Genomic DNA, 22,603 nt, shown 5'->3' with positions numbered 1-22,603 from the left:
TGGAATTGTGACACTGGTCTGCCAGACCTTGAGTATGTATTTGATTCTGGACATCTTCACACACAGTGCTCTCTAACGCTTATGTCTTACTAACGTTCTTGATTCACGACTTCTTCATGATTGACACGCAGTGCTGATCCCTAAAATTATACAGTGCCTTATAAACTGCAACTGATAAATACGTATTTGATTTTAGACCTTTTACATAACAATGTGCTATAGTGCTTCATAAACTGCATCTGACAGTATCATCTAAACTTCATATTACCTGTGCATCTTATTTCTTATTGACTTTATTTCAACGCACAGTACTCCCTAAAGATTTTAGTGCTTCACTAACAGCAACCTACAGAAAACTTTATACTTCGCAATTTATTTATCTGTGCATTGTTTTACACTTATTTGTGATCGGCTGATGATGACCAAAAATACTGGTCGAAACCTGTACCAATTTTAATTAAACAGGAATGTAAACTTACATTCCTTATTTTAACAGTATTGAAAGGCTGAACCAGTTTATACTTTCTTTTAACTTATTAGTGAACTCACTTCTACACGGAGCAATATGTTCTTATCTCTTAACAATTCACTGCCTTTTGAAATCTTTCTCTCACCTAAATTGGCTATTATTACTCTCATTATGTCTATTTCCGCATCGAACTGGGAATTAAAAATCAACCATGGTTCAGAACAATATGACCTTCAAATTGATCTCTTCGCCACCTCAAGAACTACTCGAGCATTTATCTTAACACGTTGGGTGCCACATGCCGCCATATGGCGTCACGGTGGTCTTCAAATTTGAGATGACGTGACGCCATATGGCGGCACACTGTTCTTGAAATCAGAGTTGGCATGACACCATATGGCGGCACAGTTGAGTTTCAGGCGATGCGCCGTAGATAATCAGCTGTGACATCTATGCGCGTAAAATTGGTACTACGTGAAGGGCAAACTTCAGGGTCTATTCCAGCTATGTATTTTTACTGTATGCCACCGTGTGGCGCCACAGTATTCTTCCGAAGCCACTGACTGGCCAGTGGTCATTGTCACAGGTGAAAGCACGCCAGGCATTGTTTATTCCTCGTTTATGTATGTATTATCACTCAGATTATATAGTTGTGCAAAAATATACAAAATGGAAGATATTGGTAATAATCTTACGAGGGAACACATACATGTGTTACACTCGGATTCGGCTGAAATTTGATAGGAATATTCATGGGAGGCAGTAGAATGCTAAGGTGAAAACTGCATGTACCCAGCGCAAGTTTAAACGCCAAAATTGAACAAATAAATAGTCATAAAATTAGAAGTGCCACGGGAGTATCGGGGTGTGGCGGAGAGGTAGGGAGGAGCGGAGCAGCAGACGTGAACCTACCAGGCTGCGTCGAGCTGCGCCAGCAGCCAGGTAGCGTATAGTTAGCGCGTTCCCCTTAACTTCCCGATCAGATGTGCAAAACGTAAATATGAAAACAACTCATGAAACAAGTGTACAAAGGACGATGTTTGAACAACGATGCCAATAAGGTTTGAAAAATTACAACGAGTAACAAGAACTCGGGCATGCCGAGACGCATATTTTCATTGTTTAGAGTTATCAGAAAACTGTTCACAACAATATGTAATGTAATATAAGTATTTGTTCTTGCATTTTACTAGGTTTTCATAAATATTGCATTAATTTGAATTAACAAATAAATATCCCGTATTTGAAATTCGTATTGCACATTCCATGTAAAAAAAAATTCTGCGACACCATATGGCATCACGCTATATTTCATCTTTCCTAAAAATTGATGTGACACCATATGGCGTCACACATGACCATGGTATGGTGAGATAAAATTTACTTAGTACATCATATAAGTACATTCCAAGATTATATAAACAGACTACAACGCGTACAATTGCTTTGGCACCAGCGGAATGCAATTCAAAAACATGCCTGGCACCAGTGGAATAGTGTGCTACAATCGGCTCGGCACTCAACGTGTTAAAAATACCTTCGTTTGTCAATTGTGATTCTCAATTGTTCTAATACTGCACTCTGTTTTACTTATTTATCTTCGCAATGGTGTTTAATTTCAATTTTCTGCATAACAAAATAACTAGCTATTTGCATCTTAATATATCAAACATACGATTATAAGATTTAACACCGAGCTATTTATTCATCTTCACATCAAGATTTTAAAGACATTTAAAAACTTGTGCTTTATACATCAAGTGTTATATAGCCCCACAAGAACTTTTGTCTTGAAAAAATCTTTATATCTTTTACGTTACTTGTTATTCATCTGTGCATTGTACCTTTTGAACAATCGGCTGATGATGACCCAGATCTGGGGTCGAAACCGGTGCCATTTGTGATCGACTTGTGATGTTTTTTTTTTATTTTTTTATTTTTTATTTTTTTTTTTTTTTTTTTTTTTTTGCTAGGGGCTTTACGTCGCACCGACACAGATAGGTCTTATGGCGACGACTTGTGATGTAACCTCGCATTACTGTTACTGTATTGAATAGGTGGAAGCATATTGTTAATTTAATTGTAATCTCAGTTCAATACGGACCAAAAATGAAATTCTTATCTTTCAATCCATATCATATGTTAATGGTGACGTGCTAACACATATATGAAATGTTATTGTAGATTAAGATCATCAAAAGAAATCCTTATAAGATTGATTTGATTACTCGCTTGGATATTTTAGCTAGATACTTCTAGTTTGAAATCGCATTTTCTCAAAACAATGATGGCATACGTAGGTTAACATGGATAATTATTACTATATTGTATAACGAATATAACTGAGAGTAGATATTGCATAGTGTCTTCAAAGATGATTTTCCCTAGGCAAAATACTTAGAATAACGATCTTACTTGATATCATACGTGGTGTTTAATAATGCTGATCACGAAAATTATGACTTCCGTAATGCCATTTAATCAAAATTAGGGTGCAAGAATATGTTCTACGTAAGTAGTAGTGTTGTCTGTCTTGTGCGATCTTCCTGTTAAGAGATTCTTCATTTAATTGTGAAATTAAATTAGTGCCAAAGTCAACAGCCATCTTTATTTTATTGCTTGGCATTGATTACACATTGTTCTTCTCGAGGCAGACTAACTTAAACGTTACCAAATCTTGGAAGTTATAACGCACTACCATCTGGCGGAATTCGCATTAGTTACATCTGACATCATCATATGGAGTGGGTACATCTACCCGTTTGTATATTCTACGTACCTCGTATATATTATGTTTACAATGTTTTTCTTTTCAGTATTCAGCACGTCCAATCTATCTTATATTCTCAAAATTATCATTGATCCAGCGCTAAGAATACTTACAGCTCCGATATCTACCTTAATAACTCTATGAAAAACAAAATAATATTCATCTCTTGCCACGTTCAAATAAATATACCGTAATGAATTAAAATGCCCAACGTTGATTCACAGTCTGGTGACGAAATTCCATGTCCTATCTGTAATAAATGTTGTAAGTCTACGTTAGGAGTAAATATTCACATAGGAAAAGCTCACCCTGAGAAAAGGAGAAATAAACTCTCAACACAATATGCTAATACCGGTAACATGAATGTTGGGGAAAGCTTACAGTTGACAAAAGACACCCCAGTGGTCGCTGATCATGAAAATGAAAATATTAATCCTATGAAAAATTGGGAGGATAGGATTTCAAACATTATGCAAAACGGTGATGCTAATCAGCTGGAATCTTTTACTTCTGAGGTTATGCAGTTCTTTGCTGATCAGGTAAATGAATTACCTGGCCCTCAACATCCTGCTGTTAGATTTTACAAAAGTAGAAAATTACAAAATAATCGTAAATATGACCATAAAACCTCTAGTAACCCACAGCGGAGGTCTAAAAGGCAACGAGAGAAAAACAGAGAGCGTTATGCCTACAAGGTAGCCCAATATCATTTCTATAATCAGAGGCGGAAAATTGCTCGCAAAATTTTGAACAAAACGAATAAGGCCCATACGATTTCGGATCATTTTGAAAAGACTTTTGGTACCGAAAATAACAATTCTCCTCTTTTTATTATGGAAAAAAGCAATGACTTACCTGCTGATATTAATATTTCAGTAGATGATGTCCATAAAGCATTATACAACATTAAAGTTGACACCTCACCAGGCCCAGATCATATTACAGTTCGTGTATTAAGGCACCTCAAGGCTACAAAATTTCTGACGTTACTCATCAACACGATGCTTCATTTTTCCTACGTACCTACAAAACTCAAAATGGCCAGAACAATTTTAATACATAAGGGTGGAGACATAAATGATATTAAAGAATGGAGACCTATAACCATATATTCGGTGATTAGGAGAATAACTGAACGAGTACTAGATATGAGACTGCGTTCATATGTCACACTAAGTCCTCACCAGCGTGGCTTCGTGCCATTACCTGGAACTCATGTCAACGCTTCCCTCGTGAATGGTTGCCTCCAAGATGCGAAACGCAACAAAAAGGATTGTTGCATCATTTTTTTAGATGTCACAAAAGCATTTGACTCTATCGGACATGAACATATCAAACGATCTCTTCGACAATCTGAAATTCCTCCTAACTTATGTGGATTAAGTGAAGCATTTCTTACAAAGAACACAATTCAAGTGGAAGCTGATAATAAGAAATCAAAACCCATCGAAATTAAGTGTGGCGTAGCTCAAGGGTCCCCTATCTCACCACTGCTGTTCAATTTAGCAATCAATACTGTAATACAAAATCTCACCGACCATGACATATGCCAACGTTATGGCTATACTTTATCTGATGATCTACCGCCGTTATCCTCATTTGCTTTCGCAGATGACCTAGTCATACTCAGCAAAACTGAAAATGATGCTACTACCTTGTTAAATTTAGCTGAAAGCAGCTTTGCAGAAATTGGTTTACATATCCATCCTCATAAAAGCAAATCTATAAACCTGAAGAAAGGAAAATTAACTGAAGGAAACGTCACTACACTTGAGGGATCAACAATCCCATCGATAAAAACACACAATGAACGAATCAAGTATTTAGGAATTGACTTCAACAGTGAAATTTCTCTTGACAGACATGAACTAATAAGCACAATAACTTCTGACTTAAATAATCTGGTAAAAACAAAGCTTCTAAAACCAGAGCAAAAGATCAAGATTATTAACGAGTTTGTTTGGCCGGGTTTGATCTATCCTCTACAATGTGCCCCTCTGACACAACTATCAAACACTTTTCTTAAAGATCTGGACAAAATTATAAGAAGTTCTGTAAAAGAAATAATGATGCTGCCATATGATACTCCAAATTCGATGCTGTATAGTGCAAGGAAGGTCAGAGGGATGGGATTAATTTGCGCAGAATGGGAAGCAAATATACAGCATTACAATATTTGTAATCGCTTACTCCATGTTCAGGACGTTCATCTACCATACGTAAGGAAGTTACCTGAAGAACAAGATATTGCACTCCACAGACTTGACATAAAAAAAGAAAGTCTTCCTTCAAAGACTGACGGAAGAAAACTACGTGAAATTATGAGAAATCGATCCTTTCAGTCGTGGTGCCAGCTACCACATAAAGGAAAAGGAGTAGTGTTATATTCAGACTGCCCGAAAGCAAACTCCTGGATGACTCGTAAATCACCTCTGTCCTCTTCTGAATACATAAACGCAGTGAAGATGACATGCAACCTCACCGCAGTCAGGTCGGTTCCCGGTAGGTCATTCAACACAACCCGTTGCCGCCAAAATGGCTGCAACGAGACAGAAACCCTTGGACATGTGTTGGGATTCAGCCGGAGTACTGAGCTAATGCGCAACCATCGCCACCATCGTGCAAGAACGTCGATTGCTCAAGGCTTGAGACAGCGTGGATGGGAGGTGCACGAGGAGGTTCACTGCACCTCTACCGATGACTCTAATCGGAGGGCGGACATCGTAGCCATCAACAGAGAGGACATGAAAGCGATGGTCTTAGATCCCACCATTCGCTTTGAAAGAGACCTTAATCAGGCACGGGATGTGGACCTAGAAAAGCAAGATATTTATGTTCCATGCTTGCCTTACCTTTCATCTAAGTATAAAATACCTATTGATCGGTGGATTGTCACAGGCCTGCTTTTCGGAGCAAGAGGCACCCTCCCTAGTCAGACATCGAACTTCCTACAAAATTTGAAAGTTCCATTCTGCGAGCTAGAAAAAATAGTAATACAGATACTGAGGGACTCGCTGCAAATCATTCATTCCCACCTATACCTGAGAACGTGAGTTACATTCCATCCCAACTAACCCTGGAAAAAAGAAGATAACAGCATTAACGATTAAATGTTCATCTTTTGATATTTTTAAACCACTGAAATTGAAACTGTATTCCGGATCCAAATGGTCACCCTCATTGGAGGACGGATGATATATTTCTTTAATAAATCTCTCTCTCTTGGGCAGAGTTGAAAATATTATCACCGTGTTATACGTCCAATGATGATTTGCTTTTAATAATGAATTAATATTGAATATGATAATGGTTAAACCAATAATTTAATTTAAATAGAGGCAGACTTGAGTTATCGATTAAGAAACTTATCATTTTCCGGAAGTTTATCTTGAAATGCTAATAAACAAAAATTAACGAGGACTGATGTAAGAATGATCTTTCAAATTAATTTAACCAATATCTTCCCATGCTGAAATGCAGTTTTATCTATTTTTTTAATGAATGTTTAATTAGATATGAACAATTACTCATTTCAATTGTGATAACAACATGAACAATGAAAATAATATGAGCATAGATGTTTAGTAGATTCCAGAAGAACAAATATCAATTAATTTCCAAACTTAGCTTCATTATTATTTTTTTTAATCTACGTAATTATTTCTTGAATAAATGTTAATAGTTAAGATTTATATGGTGTATTATTTGAAGTTTTCTGGTGTAACGAAAGTCAACTTAGATTTAAGTAGTTGAACTTGCAATTTAATGATACGTCAGATGGAGACGTCCATCAATCCTGCTGAGAGATAGAAATATTTAGCGTATCATCGTTATCTGGATACCACGTCAAAAATACTAATGAAAATAGAAAGAATGAACCCTGAGATCTGGTCAGGATTGCTTTGCGTCACCTATCCTGTACGCAGGAAGGGCGTACTACAAATACTGTTTATTAAACATGAACTCTTTAAATTCATTTAGTAAATAACCTTAAGATTCAAAAATGATGTTAGAACACACTATTAATAACTATTAATATACATTTACACTGTGCTCGTCAACACTCACAAAATGATTCGAAGATGTCATTTATGTTATTAGCTCCTTGATGGTGAACTCCATACACCATATAGACCTCCTTTCCTTCACATGCTGCTGACCTCCATGCGTGATATAGACCCCTGTAGGCCTAATTTCATTTTGTTTTAGCATGTAAAGTTGTCGAGATGGATCTTTGAAAATCTATGCCTTCCTTGTATGTATGAATCAGTCCAAATCAGAGTTTCTTTTTTTCTTTCTAAAGTGTTTGAAATAGTCTGACTTCTTTCCGCTTGACAGCATGTAGGCTTAAATTTCTGCTGCATTCTAGCAGATATACGTTTCACCACAGGATGTTTCCTTACGTAGATTGATAGCATAAATCGCCATCTCTTCACTGATATAAATGTTGGCATCATCTGGTGAGAATTCCTATAATTCTTTCAATACCTTGACACCTCTTACAACAAGTAATTACCTGAATCGCTGTCACTTTGAAATATGATATTGTGTGGCACAGAAGGATGGCATAGAGCAGTTTGAATGAAACAGAAGTACCGTAATTAAGTTTTAATAAATAAGACGACAACAGCACTACACCAGACTGAACTAAGCAAAGCAAGAGTGCACACATAACATAAGGAATGGGGAGACATGGTGCTTGCGGCCCAGTAATGTGCTACAAAATATGCCAAAGCACACAAACACTTCCTCACAAACTAATCATCCCATTAACAATGGATTTGTGCTAAATCAATCTTTGAACATCTGGTTCTTCTGCTCAAATTTCCAGAGGCAACAATTACCCTAGTTTTCACTGCTTTATGATGCAATCCAGGCAAATACAAGATCATCACTTTGATGCTGTACAAAACGTCGAAGGTCTTTTCTCCATTAATACACTATAAGGTAAATATAAAGTTAATGAATGTAAACTACATTCTTTTGAGTCTCTACTGCAAACATTTGAAAATAATCTGAGCTGAACTGTTTTAACAGACAAATGTTAAAGAGATCGCTGTATGCTCTTAGTGCTCACATCTGAATCACCGCTGGGTAGAGCGGCACTCAAATTTTCCCCGCTGCTGAGGGGTTAATCAGAAATCATCGCCTTCCTCACAAATATGGTGGCCCACGAGGTCTAGGACTATAAAACAATAAATATTACACTAAGATACTACCCTGCAAAACAATTGAAGACGACAAAATTGACACCCGTGGTCACAGGTATGGGAGGATTGGTAGTCCAGCCCTCAGAACCCAAGTGATGTTCTGTGCACTGTCCACTTATTACCAGGGAAAGATTAACAGTCTAGATTAAAGAAACGTAAGAGATTCCCTAAAGAAGTTTGTAAGAATCTGGGATGTAATATTTGTTATAAACATTTGTACTGTTCCTGGGCCATTTGAAATCACTTATGTATTTAGGGTTTAAAGACTTCTGGGCCTGTGTGAAGCTCATTTCACTGTATGACAAGTTCCTAAATTCTGTAAATTTTGTTCCAATTACAGTATAATGGAATTATTGTGTTACAGACATCTCTTTAGAAAACTAATAGTTATTGTATTATTTTGGAATTTAATGTATCCCCTGGAGGGAATAAACTTGGTACTTTCGTTTTAAATACAGGCTGCCATGAACATTACCTGAGTTTTTGCTTCTCCCCATGATTGTTTCACTGAACACCTCAAAGCCAACTTTTCTATACTATATTTCCTGGAAGACAATTATTTGGATAAATAAGTAGAGTACTTATATTAGAAAATAATTCAATATTATGAAAAGAAACATACCTTTGAAGACAAATTCAAATAGTGTATTGAGATTCTCTGGACTAGGACTGGTCACAAATATATTGGAGTAGCCAAATGCAACTGCTGAAGCGATAGCAAGGCCTAGAGCTGCAGATTTACCCCTCCCACGAGCAGCAGTTAATGAAACGGTTGAACGCAGAGTCTTCTCAGAGACAGCTTCAATGAACTTCAGAAGAGCTTTGGCCTAAGCAAATAAGAGAGAAAGAGAGACCTCACAGAGCAAATAACAATTCATAGAATTTGAAATACACAAAACAGAAAACTAATAAGGCAAATACAAAGATAAACTCAGACATTTATCAGCGAACTCTAAAATACATCCACTGAAGGATAACTGGACAGAGATTTAAAAAAAAAATACTGAAACATCATACCATACAACCTTGCTTGTTAAGCCTCTATTAGTTCATAGTATAGAATGAAATGCTTTATTATCAACATTTTCTGTGTTACGAAAGGTCTCACGAGTAACGACTTGCAATTAGGACAGTCCAATTTGTGCAGTTGATCAGAATAGACCCCACAAACTGAAACATACCTGTATATATCCACTTATCTGCTGGAAGACAGAATTCTTAACTTTTCCACAAGGAAGATAGAAATTAGTATATTTTATATTAGTGAAATTCATATTCTGATGCTAACCTTTTTACAATCCATTTTTAAATTGAGTAATTATAAATTTACTTTGCAGAGTATCTTGTTTCATTTATTTTTCCTTGTAGATAACATCACACTAACACATCGAAGATTTTTCTGTAATGCAAGGATGGGAAAGGGCTAGGATTGGGAAGGTAGCAAATGTGGCCTTAATTAAGGTACAGCCCCAGCATTTGTATGGTGTGCAAAACGGAAACCACAGAAAACCATCTCCAGGGCTGCCGACAGTGAGATTCGAACCCACCATCTCTCAGATGCAAGCTCACAGCTATGCAACCGTAATCGCATGACCAACTCACTTGGTATGTTTCACATTTATACAGATCACTAATGTGAGTAAAACTGCTGAGTGTGCTCTATTATTTTACAACTTCTATATCAACAATGAGATATTTGTAAATAAAATAGCAGAATGTATTGTACTATTACGTTACAGTCCAGATGCAAATACGAAGGAAAAAGGGACAGGTAAAATGGCACACAGCAACTTCAGGCAGAATAAATATATGAAAAATGTCACCGAAACATCCCGAGGTACACAGATGATACTGTCATCGTGACTGACAATGCTAAAGGTCTTCATTGTCTGGTAGACAGAATCACCGAAGAAGGGGATAAACCTGGACTCAAAATTAACACTGACAAGACGAAGGTGAAGACCGTTTCTACAGCTCATAATACACACATTCTCATCAATATTTGTGGCAAACAAGTTGAACAAGTATGGAAGTTGAAGTAGCTTGGCAGCTGGATTACTGAGGACCTGGACCCAGATTCAGAGATCTGTGTACGGATAGAAATGGCTTGTATTAGCTTTCTGAAAATGAAGAATCTATAGTGTAACAGAAGCTTGGATTCACATCACGACTTCACCTGATGCTATGTAAATTCAGAGCTTTGGTATGGAGCTAAAACATGAACTCTGAAATGTAACACCATTAGAAGAATAAATGACTTCAAGATGTGGAGTTTCTGAAGGCTGTTATAGATCTAGTGGAATGACTACGTCTCTACTCAGGCGCATGAGGAAGGACTGAATGATGATGTGTATAATCAAGAAAAGAAAGACAGGCTAGTTTGGGCATATGAGGAGTGATAAGTACAACCTCCTAAAATTGATCATTCAGGCTAAATTTTATGGTCGTCAAGGTCATGGTAAAAAGAAAGACTCTTGACTGAAGAACTTATTACAGCACAGGACAGGACTTGATTTGCATAGACAGATGAATATCCTGTGACTTCATTGTGATCGTGGCCAACCTCCAGTAACGGAGAATGTACAAGAAGAAGAAGAAGAAGAAGAAGATTCTTCATCAAAACTTATCATGGAGTAAGGAGAGACTAGTTAATAAAGGTATCACTGGTAATTGGAGGGCAGTGAGAAAATAAAATCTGTTAACATTGTTTACTGCTGAAAACGGTATTGTTTCATGAAAATATAAGTTTTACTGATAATCATGTTGTTTTCTACTTAAAATAAAAATAATTACCACCATCACCGCCACCCCCACACAGAATTTTACACCACTTAATGCCATCAACAGCTATATGTTTTTATTTTCCATTCTAAGGAATGCAAAAAGTATTTCAGATGGATCCTTTAGCCTTCTGAGTTGTGACAACTTACCAAAAAATATCAACACTTAGATTACAAAGATGTTGATTTATAATCAAATTATGCTAATGTCCATAAGGGATAATTGGTTTTAAAAAAAAAAAAAAAAAGGTGATGGGTGGGACATAAAATGTGGTGGTGGGATGACCAAATAGCAAAGGAGACACTTGACCGGAACCCATAAAGAAAGGAAAGCATGTCCAGGATGACATGATGGCAGACAGTAGAAATGAAAGAACATCAACAGGAAAAGAACGAAAGTGAAATCAAAGGACAGAACAGGGTGGTGCTCTTTTGTTGAAGCCCTATACTCCCTATAAGGCAGCCCTATCCAACGCGGCGCCCGCGGCAAGGTGCCCTTTTATGGCGCCCTTCACAATTAATTTCCAAATTAAATTTTACTTAATACTAGCTGATGTACCCATGCTTCACTACGGGATTAGATTCTCAGGGAGACTGACCTTGTGGTTTTCCTAACTGAAGTCAAGATAGGCCATTTTAGGAAAGTAGCCATTAAAAGCAATGATATCATATAAAATACTCGATCAAATGAAAAACCGCACATTTTCTCACTTTTAACGAACAAGACTACGCTACCGATCTAACAGTCCAAAGTCCCAGAGCTGGAATGAACAAAGCCGCAGATAGCCGTGATCCGTGAACACCCTTCGCCTTTTTTCGGCAGGGAGGGGGTCGAATAGTGGAGACTCCCACGGCACAAACTATGCCCTTCTCCTAATCTTTATACTAGGAGTGCCCGATGAGTCAGAAAATCTTAATTCACTACATTGGCGGCGGAAAAATCTATCTGACCTGGAGACAAATTTTTCCTCCAAGCAAGAGGAGAAACCCACACTTCACTGCTAATTTGGAATAAAATGAATGTAGAATTTAATAAAAGTAGCTATTTTCCGCTAATATTCAGTAAGGATGTTATACTCGGTACGCAGCAGTAATCCCATCTATTGGAGTTGAAAGGCAGCATAAGAGACAAAGGACATCACATCAAACAATGGTCAATGTAATGTCACTGTTGATCAATGCTATGCGCTTTTGATATTGTAGGTCTTCACATTTAGTTTTCTTCCGACTCTGAAATACCACTCTTACCATAGTCGGTACGGTAAAACTGATTAAAACACAAACGATCGGAAATTGTATTCAATATAACTTTTGTTATGTAATACTTTTCAATAGCACCAATAACATAGCTATTTAAAAATTACATTTTAGGCACCTTCCCCTAAACTGCAATTCCATCCAGGGTGAATAAATTTGTTTATAGCTTAGACTGTTGTTTCTCATTCCCGACTCTATACAACAATTTTCATTAAATTCTGTTAACCCATTTTCTCGTGGCTCGGGGTGATATGGACTTGGCAACAAAATTATAATTTCATGAATATCTGTTTTATCACAGTCGGCACGGTAAAAATGTATAAGACATAAATGGTCGGAAATTTAATTCTATATAACTTTGGTTATGTAGTATTTATCGATACGACCACTAATAATTTAAATATTTGAGAATTAAATTTTAGGCCTTCCCCGAAACTACCATTTCCACTCAGTGTGAATAGAATGATTCATGACCTAGATTATAATGGCTCATTCTCCGACTACGCATGCCAATTTTCATTGAGATAGGACCACTCATGACGTAAATATTCAAGAATTAAATTTTTTGACCTTCCCCTAAACTACCATTTCACTCAGCGTGAACAAAATTATTTATAGTCCAGATTGTAGCGACTCATTCCTTGGCTTTGAATACCAATTTTCATTACGATAGGACCACTAATAACATAAATATTTGAAAATTAAATGTTAGGCCTTCCCCTAAACTACCACTTCTGTCAGCATAAATAAAATTATTTATGGCCTAGATTGTAGCGACTTATTCCCTGACTTTGCATACCGATTTTTATTAAGTTCTCTTTAGCCGTTTTCTAGTGATGTGAGTACATACATACATTACAGAGACAGAAATTACGGAAAAGTAAAAAGTGCATTTCCTTGTTACTGTGGACATGACCGATACAGAAATACTATTCTTTTCAAATTCTGAGCAATGTACAGACAAAACTCTTTTATATATATAGATTTGAAAACAATACTTTTGGCATTCAATAAATATTCTTACTTTTCTCTTAAAAATACCGTCCTCAAAGTCAGGAAATTTGTTATATCCGTACCTCCAAATACACAAAGAGCTTTGAGTAAGCCATAAATGTGATTTAGGCCTAACTGACTCGTGTCCGCAATTAGTGAAGAGATAGAAGAAAAGGTTCAGGAAGAGAGCTATTCGACATGTAGGTAGTTGCGACAAAGGGAAGTCCTCCACAAACCTCTCACTGTGGGGGGGGCTAGCGCCAGGTAAAAGGCCCTCTCTACTCACGGAGCCAAATATAGCCGCATATTTATTCTGCCAAACAGAACTGCTTCCTTATGATTCACTTGATTGCAATGCCATAAACTACCTAACATGACAGAGTTTCAACAGGACGACAATGGGACACCCAATTTGCCCACAAAGTAACTTTAATCCCAACAAAGCTGTGCCATAAACAATGAACAAATGATTTATGAAAGTCGTGCAATTGGAATATTCCCAGTTCCTAGCTTTCAGGCGAACATTCAGTATAACTTGTGAGCTTATGCAGGGCTTATGGAATACGTTTTGAGTGCCTTGTGTTGTGATAAGTTGTACATTTAACATGTTTCGTGTGCTTTTTTTCATTACTATTTAAACTTTAAATTATTCAGCTTATAATCAGTTATATTTCATTAAACATAACTCTTGTTAACGAGGCTAAAAGGCAAAGAAATTATAACTTTAACAGTGAATGGGAGGACCAGTATCGCTTTATTGAAAACAAAGGAAAGTCTGTGTGTTTATTGTGTAATGCTAGCGTGTCTGTTCCTAAAAGAAGTAATGTACAGCAACATTTTTTGACTAATCACAATTAATTTGACAGTGAATTTCCTCACACAAAGTGAAAGACCTAAAATCTAAATTAGCATTGCAACAATGTGCATTTAAGAAGCCAGTTCAGGAAACGAGTAACGTGACAATAGCTTCTTACAAAGTTTGTTACGTCCTAGCTAAAAGGTAAAAAGCTTTCAGTGACGGGGAAGTAGTGAAAGAAGCTACGCTAAATGCCGCTGAATCTCTGTTCGAATCTCACAAAGATAAATCTGAACTGATATCTTCAGTTGTCTCACCATACTGTTGCTAGGCAGGTTGAACAGATTTCTAATAATATGGAATCTCAATTACATCAGGATTTGAAATCGTGTGAACATTTTTCACTCCAGTTTGATGAAAGTGATGATATGTCTGACACTGCTGAGTTGTGTGTATTTGCTAGAATGGCTTTTAATGATTTTACAGTAAAGGAAGAATTTGTCAAGCTATTGCCACTTCATGGACGTACTAGGGGAGAAGGGGGAGAAGACATATTTAATATTTAATGCTTTCGTTAAATTCGTTAAATTTGTTAAATTTGTTAAATTCACCAAAGAGAGTAACTTCCCACTGTCAAAGCTTGTCACTATAACAACAGATGGGGTACCGTCTATGACTGGTAGAAATAATGGATTTCTTTCTCTTTGTGCTAAGGATGAATCATTTCCAAAATTTCTTTCTTATCATTGTGTTATTCACCAAGAACCTTTATGCGCAAAGGTTTTAAAGTTCGATCATGTCATGAAAATTGTAACTCATGTCGTGATTTATATAAGATCGTCATCTACTCGTCATCGATTGTTCAGAAATATTTTAAGTATGTCAGATTCAGAGTATGGTGACGTCATCCTTCATGCAGACGTAAGGTGGCTTAGTAGGGGGAAAACATTTGAACGGTTTTGCTGCCTGTTGGATGAGATTAAGAGACTTTATGAAATTATCTCCTGGGAAATATTATCACGAATTTGATGATTATCTTGGCTAATCGAATTAGCATTCTTGGCAGACATCACCTCAAAATTAAATGAGTTAAATCTCAAATTTTAAGGAAAAGATCATAATATTTCAGGTATGATAAGTATTGTCAATGCATTTGAAAAGAAACTTAAGGTATGGATTGTCCAATTAAATAGAAATTCCCTGTCACATTTTCCAAATTTGAAATCAATGGCAGATACAGTAAATGGCAGCAAGCGTGATTTTTCATCTCTTGTTAAAAGTCTTGAAACTCTTGGGTCCGAATTTGGTAGCAGATTTAGCCAGGTTTCAATGCTTGAACCAGTGATCATGTTTGTCAATAATCCCTTCGCTTCTGTTGAAGTTTGTGAGCTTGGAGGGAGGGTGTGTGAAATATTCGAAAATTATAATCCTGAAGAATTAGAAATGGAAATTTTAAGGCTTCAGTCAGACCTTTCTTTGAAATCCTCCTACGCAACATGTGGCAATTTCTGGACTCTGGTGGACGGTAAAAAATATCCCATTACCCGCAGTGTTGCACTGAAGATGCAATGTTGTTTTGGTTCAACCTATCTTTGTGAAGTCGCGTTTTTTACGATGAACATAATAAAAAACAAATATCGATCCTGCCTAACAGACTTACACCTAGATGACGCATTAAGAGCAGCCTGTTCTAGTTACACACCAGACTTTCCTCAACTTGCAGCGAGCATGCAGTGCCAGATTTCACATTAATTATGTGAGTAAATATATTTTCATATAATTTTTAATTCTAGATTTATTATTATTATTATTATTATTATTATTATTATTATTATTATTATTATTGTACCGGGTGGTACACCACCACACCGCTAATTCAAACTTTGCGCCAGTTGAAACTCCTCTACTGGAGGAAGTCTCGATCTTTCTCCCTCGATCTTTCAGTATTTATGAGCGGTTAGCTAATAATAATAATAAAGTTCATATATCCCAGTAATTGCCGTTCAAGTCCCTGGAGTAGTAGTAGTAATTTTGATAGAAATATTTGAGAAATTATTGTAGACAACCTCGTATTTATCAGTAGGCCTAATTCAGGACACTTTTATTCTCCGTCCCGTGGAGTAGGGAAAATAATAGTAATCCACCAGCTGTAATAATCACATAACCACATTTCAGTAGAATTGTAGTGAAGATAAGGTATAATATATTAGATAGTATCTTGCCAGTTATATTCGTGTTTTTCTTCGTGTACGGCAATCCTTTCGATACTTAAGCATTTAACCAAACGCAGTGTAGTGTAGTGTAGATACATTGTAGTATAGATACAGTACATTTAGATAGTGCCGTATCTTGCCTGCTATATTCGTGTGTATCTATTAGACCCTAATACTAATAGTACGTAATTTGTCTAAGCATTTAGCTTCGTTGGTAATCTTTGAGTACAGTAGTTCTTGCAAATTTAATTTCTGTTGTGCTTAGTAGTGACATACGGTACGGTACCGGTATCGTAATTAGGATACGTCTGAAAGTAGTTTAAAAATTACCGTTGTGTACTGTACAGTAGTATACGAGTAATATCCTATTAGAAATTAGTGTGCTTATTTTGTTATTGTAAAATATTTGTGTAGTACTGGTGTAGTAGAGGTAGGCCTATCCATAGAAACTCTTACTAAAATATTGTTGAAATTAGGATAGGCTTAATTGCAGTTTGGAATTGTGTAGTTCTTGTGTATTACTTTCGATATTCAGTAATTAACAGCAGTTTTTATCCTGTTAGGGGTTGTAGGATTAAAAAAAAAATAGAGCACGACTAAGTAGTATTGTAGTGTAGTCGTATATTAATTACCTTATTGTTGTGTAGTATCCCAGACAATATATCCCTCCGTTCATTTATTTTTTTGCAAATAAGTTACTTTATTTTTTAATTTAAAATTTTTCCCCCGTAAAGAATGGCTAAGGAGCGCGAGTGTACTTATTGTGGGTGTGGTGAGGCATTGAGGGGTATGAGGGAGGAGTTGGAAAGTTTGAGGGAGATAATTAGGATTCTCACAGAAGACAGGAAGGAAGATAGGACTCCCTCAAACAATGTACAGGTTACAGTAGGTGTACAAGAGGGAGGGGAAGGAAAGGGAGGAGTTGTAGAAGACAGGTGGTCTAATGTTCTAAGGGGAAGGAGATTGCAGGCCAAGGGCTCTACTCAGGATCAGAATTCAGGACAGGTGTCTGTGCGAAATCGGTACGAGTCACTCCAGGTAGAACAACAGAGGGAAGATGAGGGACAGGGAACTGTTGCTGAGATGCATGGAAGTAGGAGGAAGGGAAAAGGTAGGAAAGGGAAATGTAGAGTAGAGGATAGGAAAAGACAGGTGGAACAGGGTCATGGGAAGGAGAAAAGGGAGGAGGAAGTAGCTTCTGCAGCTATCAGGAAAGATAGGGCCGACCAGGAGGGGAGGGGATCAAATGAGGTGGGTAGGGTTGAGGCTCTGGTCATGGGGGATTCCATCGTTAGACACGTGGGGAAAGTGTGTGGAGGAAAGGGAACCAGGGTAGAATGTTATCCAGGAATTAGGTTGAGGCAGATGTTGAGGAAAGTAGAAGAGAGGGAGGAGGGGAAGGAGAAGGTGGTAGTGTTTCATGTTGGTACCAACAACGTAAGGCAAGCTGATATAAGTACCAACATAGTTGGAGATGTGTGGGATCTGGTAAATGCAGCACGGGTGAAGTTTAAGAAAGCGGAGATTGTTATTAGTGGAATACTGTGTAGGAGGGATACTGACTGGAGGGTGATTGGGGATTTAAATGAGACTATGGAGTGGGTATGTGGGAAACTGGGAGTGAGATTTCTAGATCCTAATGGGTGGGTAGGAGATAGGGATCTGCGCTCGGATGGCCTTCATTTAAACCGCAGTGGTACGTATAAGTTAGGAAATTTGTTTGGAAGGGTAATAGGGAGGTACATTCAGGGAAACGGGATGGCCTAGGGAGCGGTGATAAGGGAACAGGGAACTGGAAATCAAGTAGGGATGACATAAAATTGTTAGTGTTGAACTGTAGAAGTATTGTAAAGAAAGGAATAGAATTAAGTAATTTAATAGATATATATTTACCAGATATTGTAATAGGAGTTGAATCATGGCTGAGAAATGATATAATGGATGCAGAAATTTTCTCACGGCACTGGAGTGTGTATCGTAGAGATAGGATAGGATAGGTGGGAGGGGGAGTTTTCATTCTGGTGAAAGACGAATTTGTAAGCTACGAAAAAGTTAAAGATGAGACACATGAAATTCTAGGTGTAAGGCTGATTTCTAAAGATAACAGGCAACTTGATATATTTGGAGTGTACAGATCGGGAAAGGGTAGCACTGATGCGGATTCGGAATTATTTTATAGGATAGTCAGCTATGTGGGAAACGACATGGAAAGAAATGTGATTGTAGCGGGAGATCTGAATTTGCCAGATGTAAATTGGGAAGGAAATGCGAACGACAGGAAGCATGACCAACAAATGGCAAATAAGTTAATATGGGAAGGACAGCTGATTCAGAAAGTGATGGAACCAACCAGAGGGAAAAATATCCTGGATGTGGTGCTGATAAAACCAGATGAGCTCTATAGGGAAACTGAAGTAATAGATGGTATTAGTGATCATGAAGCTGTTTTTGTGGTAGTTAAAAATAAATGCGATAGAAAGGAAGGTCTTAAAAGTAGGACTGTTAGGCAGTACCATATGGCTGATAAAGCAGGTATGAGGCAGTTTCTAAAAAGTAACTATGATCGGTGGAAAACGGTAAATAAAAATGTAAACAGACTCTGGGATGGGTTTAAAGAAATTGTTGAGGAATGCGAAAACAGGTTTGTACCTTTAAGGGTGGTAAGGAATGGTAAAGACCCACCTTATTATAATAGAGAAATAAAGAGACTAAGAAGGAGGTGCAGACTGGAAAGAAATAGAGTTAGAAATGGCTGTGGAAGTAAGGAGAAATTGAAGGAACTTACTAGAAAATTGAATCTAGCAAAGAAGGCAGCTAAGGATAACATGATGGCAAGCGTAATTGGCAGTCATACAAATTTTAGTGAAAAATGGAAGGGTATGTATAGGTATTTTAAGGCAGAAACAGGTTCCAAGAAGGACATTCCAGGAATAATTAATGAACAAGGGGAGTGTGTATGTGAGGATCTTCAAAAGGCGGAAGTATTCAGTCAGCAGTATCTAAAGATTGTTGGTTACAAGGATAATGTAGAGATAGAGGAAGAGACTAAGGCCAAAGAAGTAATAAAATTTACATATGATAACAATGACATTTACAATAAGATACAAAAGTTGAAAACTAGAAAAGCGGCTGGAATTGATCAGATTTCTGGGGATATACTAAAGACAATGAGTTGGAATATAGTACCATATCTGAAGTACTTATTTGATTATTGTTTGGTCGAAGGAGCTATACCAGATGAATGGAGAGTTGCTATAGTAGCCCCTGTTTATAAAGGAAAGGGTGATAGACATAAAGCTGAAAATTACAGGCCAGTAAGTTTGACATGCATTGTATGTAAGCTTTGGGAAGGCATTCTTTCTGATTATATTAGACATGTTTGTGAAATTAATAACTGGTTCGATAGAAGGCAATTCGGTTTTAGGAAAGGTTATTCCACTGAAGCTCAACTTGTAGGATTCCAGCAAGATATAGCAGATATCTTGGATTCTGGAGGTCAAATGGACTGTATCGCGATTGACATGTCTAAAGCATTTGATAGGGTGGATCATGGGAGACTACTGGCAAAAATGAGTGCAATTGGACTAGACAAAAGAGTGACTGAATGGGTTGCTATATTTCTAGAAAATAGATCTCAGAGAGTTAGAGTAGGTGAAGCTTTGTCTGACCCTGTAATAGTTGAGAGGGGAGTTCCTCAGGGCAGTGTTATCGGACCTTTATGTTTTCTTATATATATAAATGATATGAGTAAAGGAGTGGAATCAGAGGTAAGGCTTTTTGCGGATGATGTTATTCTCTATAGAGTGATAAATAAGTTACAAGATTGTGAGCAACTGCAACGTGACCTCGAAAATGTTGTGAGATGGACAGCAGACAATGGTATGTTGATAAACGGGCCTAAAAGTCAGGTTGTGAGTTTCACAAATAGGAAAAGTCCTCTCAGTTTTAATTACTACATTGATGGGGTGAAAGTTCCTTTTGGGGATCATTGTAAGTATCTAGGTGTTAATATAAGGAAAGATCTTCACTGGGGTAATCACATAAATGGGATTGTAAATAAAGGGTACCGATCTCTGCACATGGTTATGAGGGTGTTCAGGGGTTGTAGTAAGGATGTAAAGGAGAGTGCATATAAGTCTCTGGTAAGACCCCAACTAGAGTATGGTTCCAGTGTATGGGACCCTCACCAGGATTACCTGATTCAAGAACTGGAAAAAATCCAAAGAAAAGCAGCTCGATTTGTTCTGAGTGATTTCCGACAAAAGAGTAGCGTTACAAAAATGTTGCAATGTTTGGGTTGGGAAGAATTGAGAGAAAGAAGAAGAGCTGCTCGACTAAGTGGTATGTTCCGAGCTGTCAGCGGAGAGATGGCGTGGAATGACATTAGTAGACGAATAGGTTTGAATGGCGTTTATAAAAGTAGGAAAGATCACAATATGAAGATAAAGTTGGAATTCAAGAGGACAAACTGGGGCAAATATTCATTTATAGGAAGGGGAGTTAGGGATTGGAATAACTTACCAAGGGAGATGTTCAATAAATTTCCAATTTCTTTGAAATCATTTCGGAAAGGGCTAGGAAAGCAACAGATAGGGAATCTGCCACCTGGGCGACTGCCCTAAATGCAGATCAGTATTGATTGATTGATTGACTTTATCTACTGTGTTAATTCTCAAGTTTCTCAGAAGATGTCCCTACTTGTAAATTTTGAAGTTTCTGAACTGGGTCGTTTTCGATGTATTTTTGTTTTGCCTGTAGTAAGAAGTGTGGACATTCTCTTCCAGATGGCACTACTGAAGAACTACAATTGTGCACCCTAGTGCGAAGTGAAAGAACTATGTTTTTGGAGAAATTTTGTGTTCATAAGTTTGTTCTTTGTTAAATTTCTTTCAGTTATTGTTTAAGTTGGCAATATTAACCCTTTCTTTCTGCCAGTTTTGAATTTAACCAATAGGGAATTTCTGTAATTAATTTTCCACCAATAATGTGTTTCTTCTTCATCTTGTGTAGGGGTTTTCGTGGTTAGCCAATAAAATTCTTGTGGGAGGGTGTTCTCATTCCTGAAACGCCTCGAACTTCCCACGAGGGTATATAAACTGCTGATTTTCGGGTCTCCGCGCCTCTTCAGTAACATCTATCTGTGTGTAAAGTACGTAGCAGGGGGCGGGAAGCGCCTCTTTCTTCGGGCAGCAGTTCAGCCACCAGGTAATGGCCGTTTAATAACTTCTTTTCTTGCTAGCTCAGCAGTTTAACTCTCGGGGCAGGTCCGAAGCCTTTCTACCATGTAACTTTTCCCCTAAAATGTAAAAACACGTAGTATCAATTCTATCTTTTAAACTACATATTGGGATAGAGAGTGCTTAACCCTCTCGAGCTCTCACTCATATTGCGTTGAGGTGAACTTATTTTCTCTACCGTTTCTTCCTTAATGTAATGTAAATTGTCTCCTTCTATAAGTCACCTCTCTAGTATCGGATTAGCCCTTGCAGTAACGGCCTAGTGCCAAGTAGGTTTTATATAAAGTGTATTAGGAGTGCAAGAACGCCTCCGCTCAAGTTGGTATTTTAGAGGCCATGTAATTGACCTGTTTCTTTACCTAATAGGCCTCAGTAGGTTGGGTATTTTTACCCCTGTTTTCATGTCCTTGGAGGACAACTTGAAAGTGGAGTTTGGTGTGGCCTTTGATAGGCTCGAACTTAAGAGCAGGTCGCTCTTTCTAAAATTTTGTTTTCTGCGCGCCTCGAGGAGGCTTCACTGTGTAATTGGGAGCAAGTGCTCCTGGGCATGATAGGGGTCTTCTGCCACTTTGTTGAATTCTATATATTGTAAGGTTGGGGTTATAGCTCAAGAATTGTGTGTCTGGCTCTCGGAGCCCAAATCCTGTAATCACTGTAATTGTACATTTTCGAATTGTGTTTCGGCTATTGAGTACCTGTTCTATTTGTTATTTCTTAATCTTGAAAAGAAAATATAACCTTGTTAAATTTTATCTTAACTTTAATTTCGTATTTTGAGACCTGTTCACCCCCGCACCTTCTTTCACCTCTGCTAATCCACCAAACCACGGTAACAATTATTATTATTATTATTATTATTATTATTATTATATAGTCGT

At 37.4% G+C, this 22,603-nt stretch overlaps 1 protein-coding gene across 2 annotated transcripts in view; it reads right to left on the bottom strand.

The window, feature by feature from the left end:
* l(1)G0020 (RNA cytidine acetyltransferase l(1)G0020) overlaps positions 1-22,603 on the bottom strand; it is a 248,047-nt gene that overhangs the window by 168,023 nt on the left and 57,421 nt on the right. For both annotated transcript variants that reach the window (XM_067143333.2, XM_067143334.2), the window contains exon 7: positions 9,072-9,276. In XM_067143333.2, coding sequence (XP_066999434.2) covers positions 9,072-9,276 — 205 coding nt within the window. The remainder of the gene's footprint in view (positions 1-9,071; positions 9,277-22,603) is intronic.

This window comes from Anabrus simplex, chromosome 3 (genome assembly GCF_040414725.1).
Source record: "Anabrus simplex isolate iqAnaSimp1 chromosome 3, ASM4041472v1, whole genome shotgun sequence".
Taxonomy (NCBI): Eukaryota; Metazoa; Arthropoda; class Insecta; order Orthoptera; family Tettigoniidae; genus Anabrus; species Anabrus simplex.
Note: the sequence above shows the minus strand (reverse complement) of the source record. Positions and strands in the feature narration are given on the sequence as shown.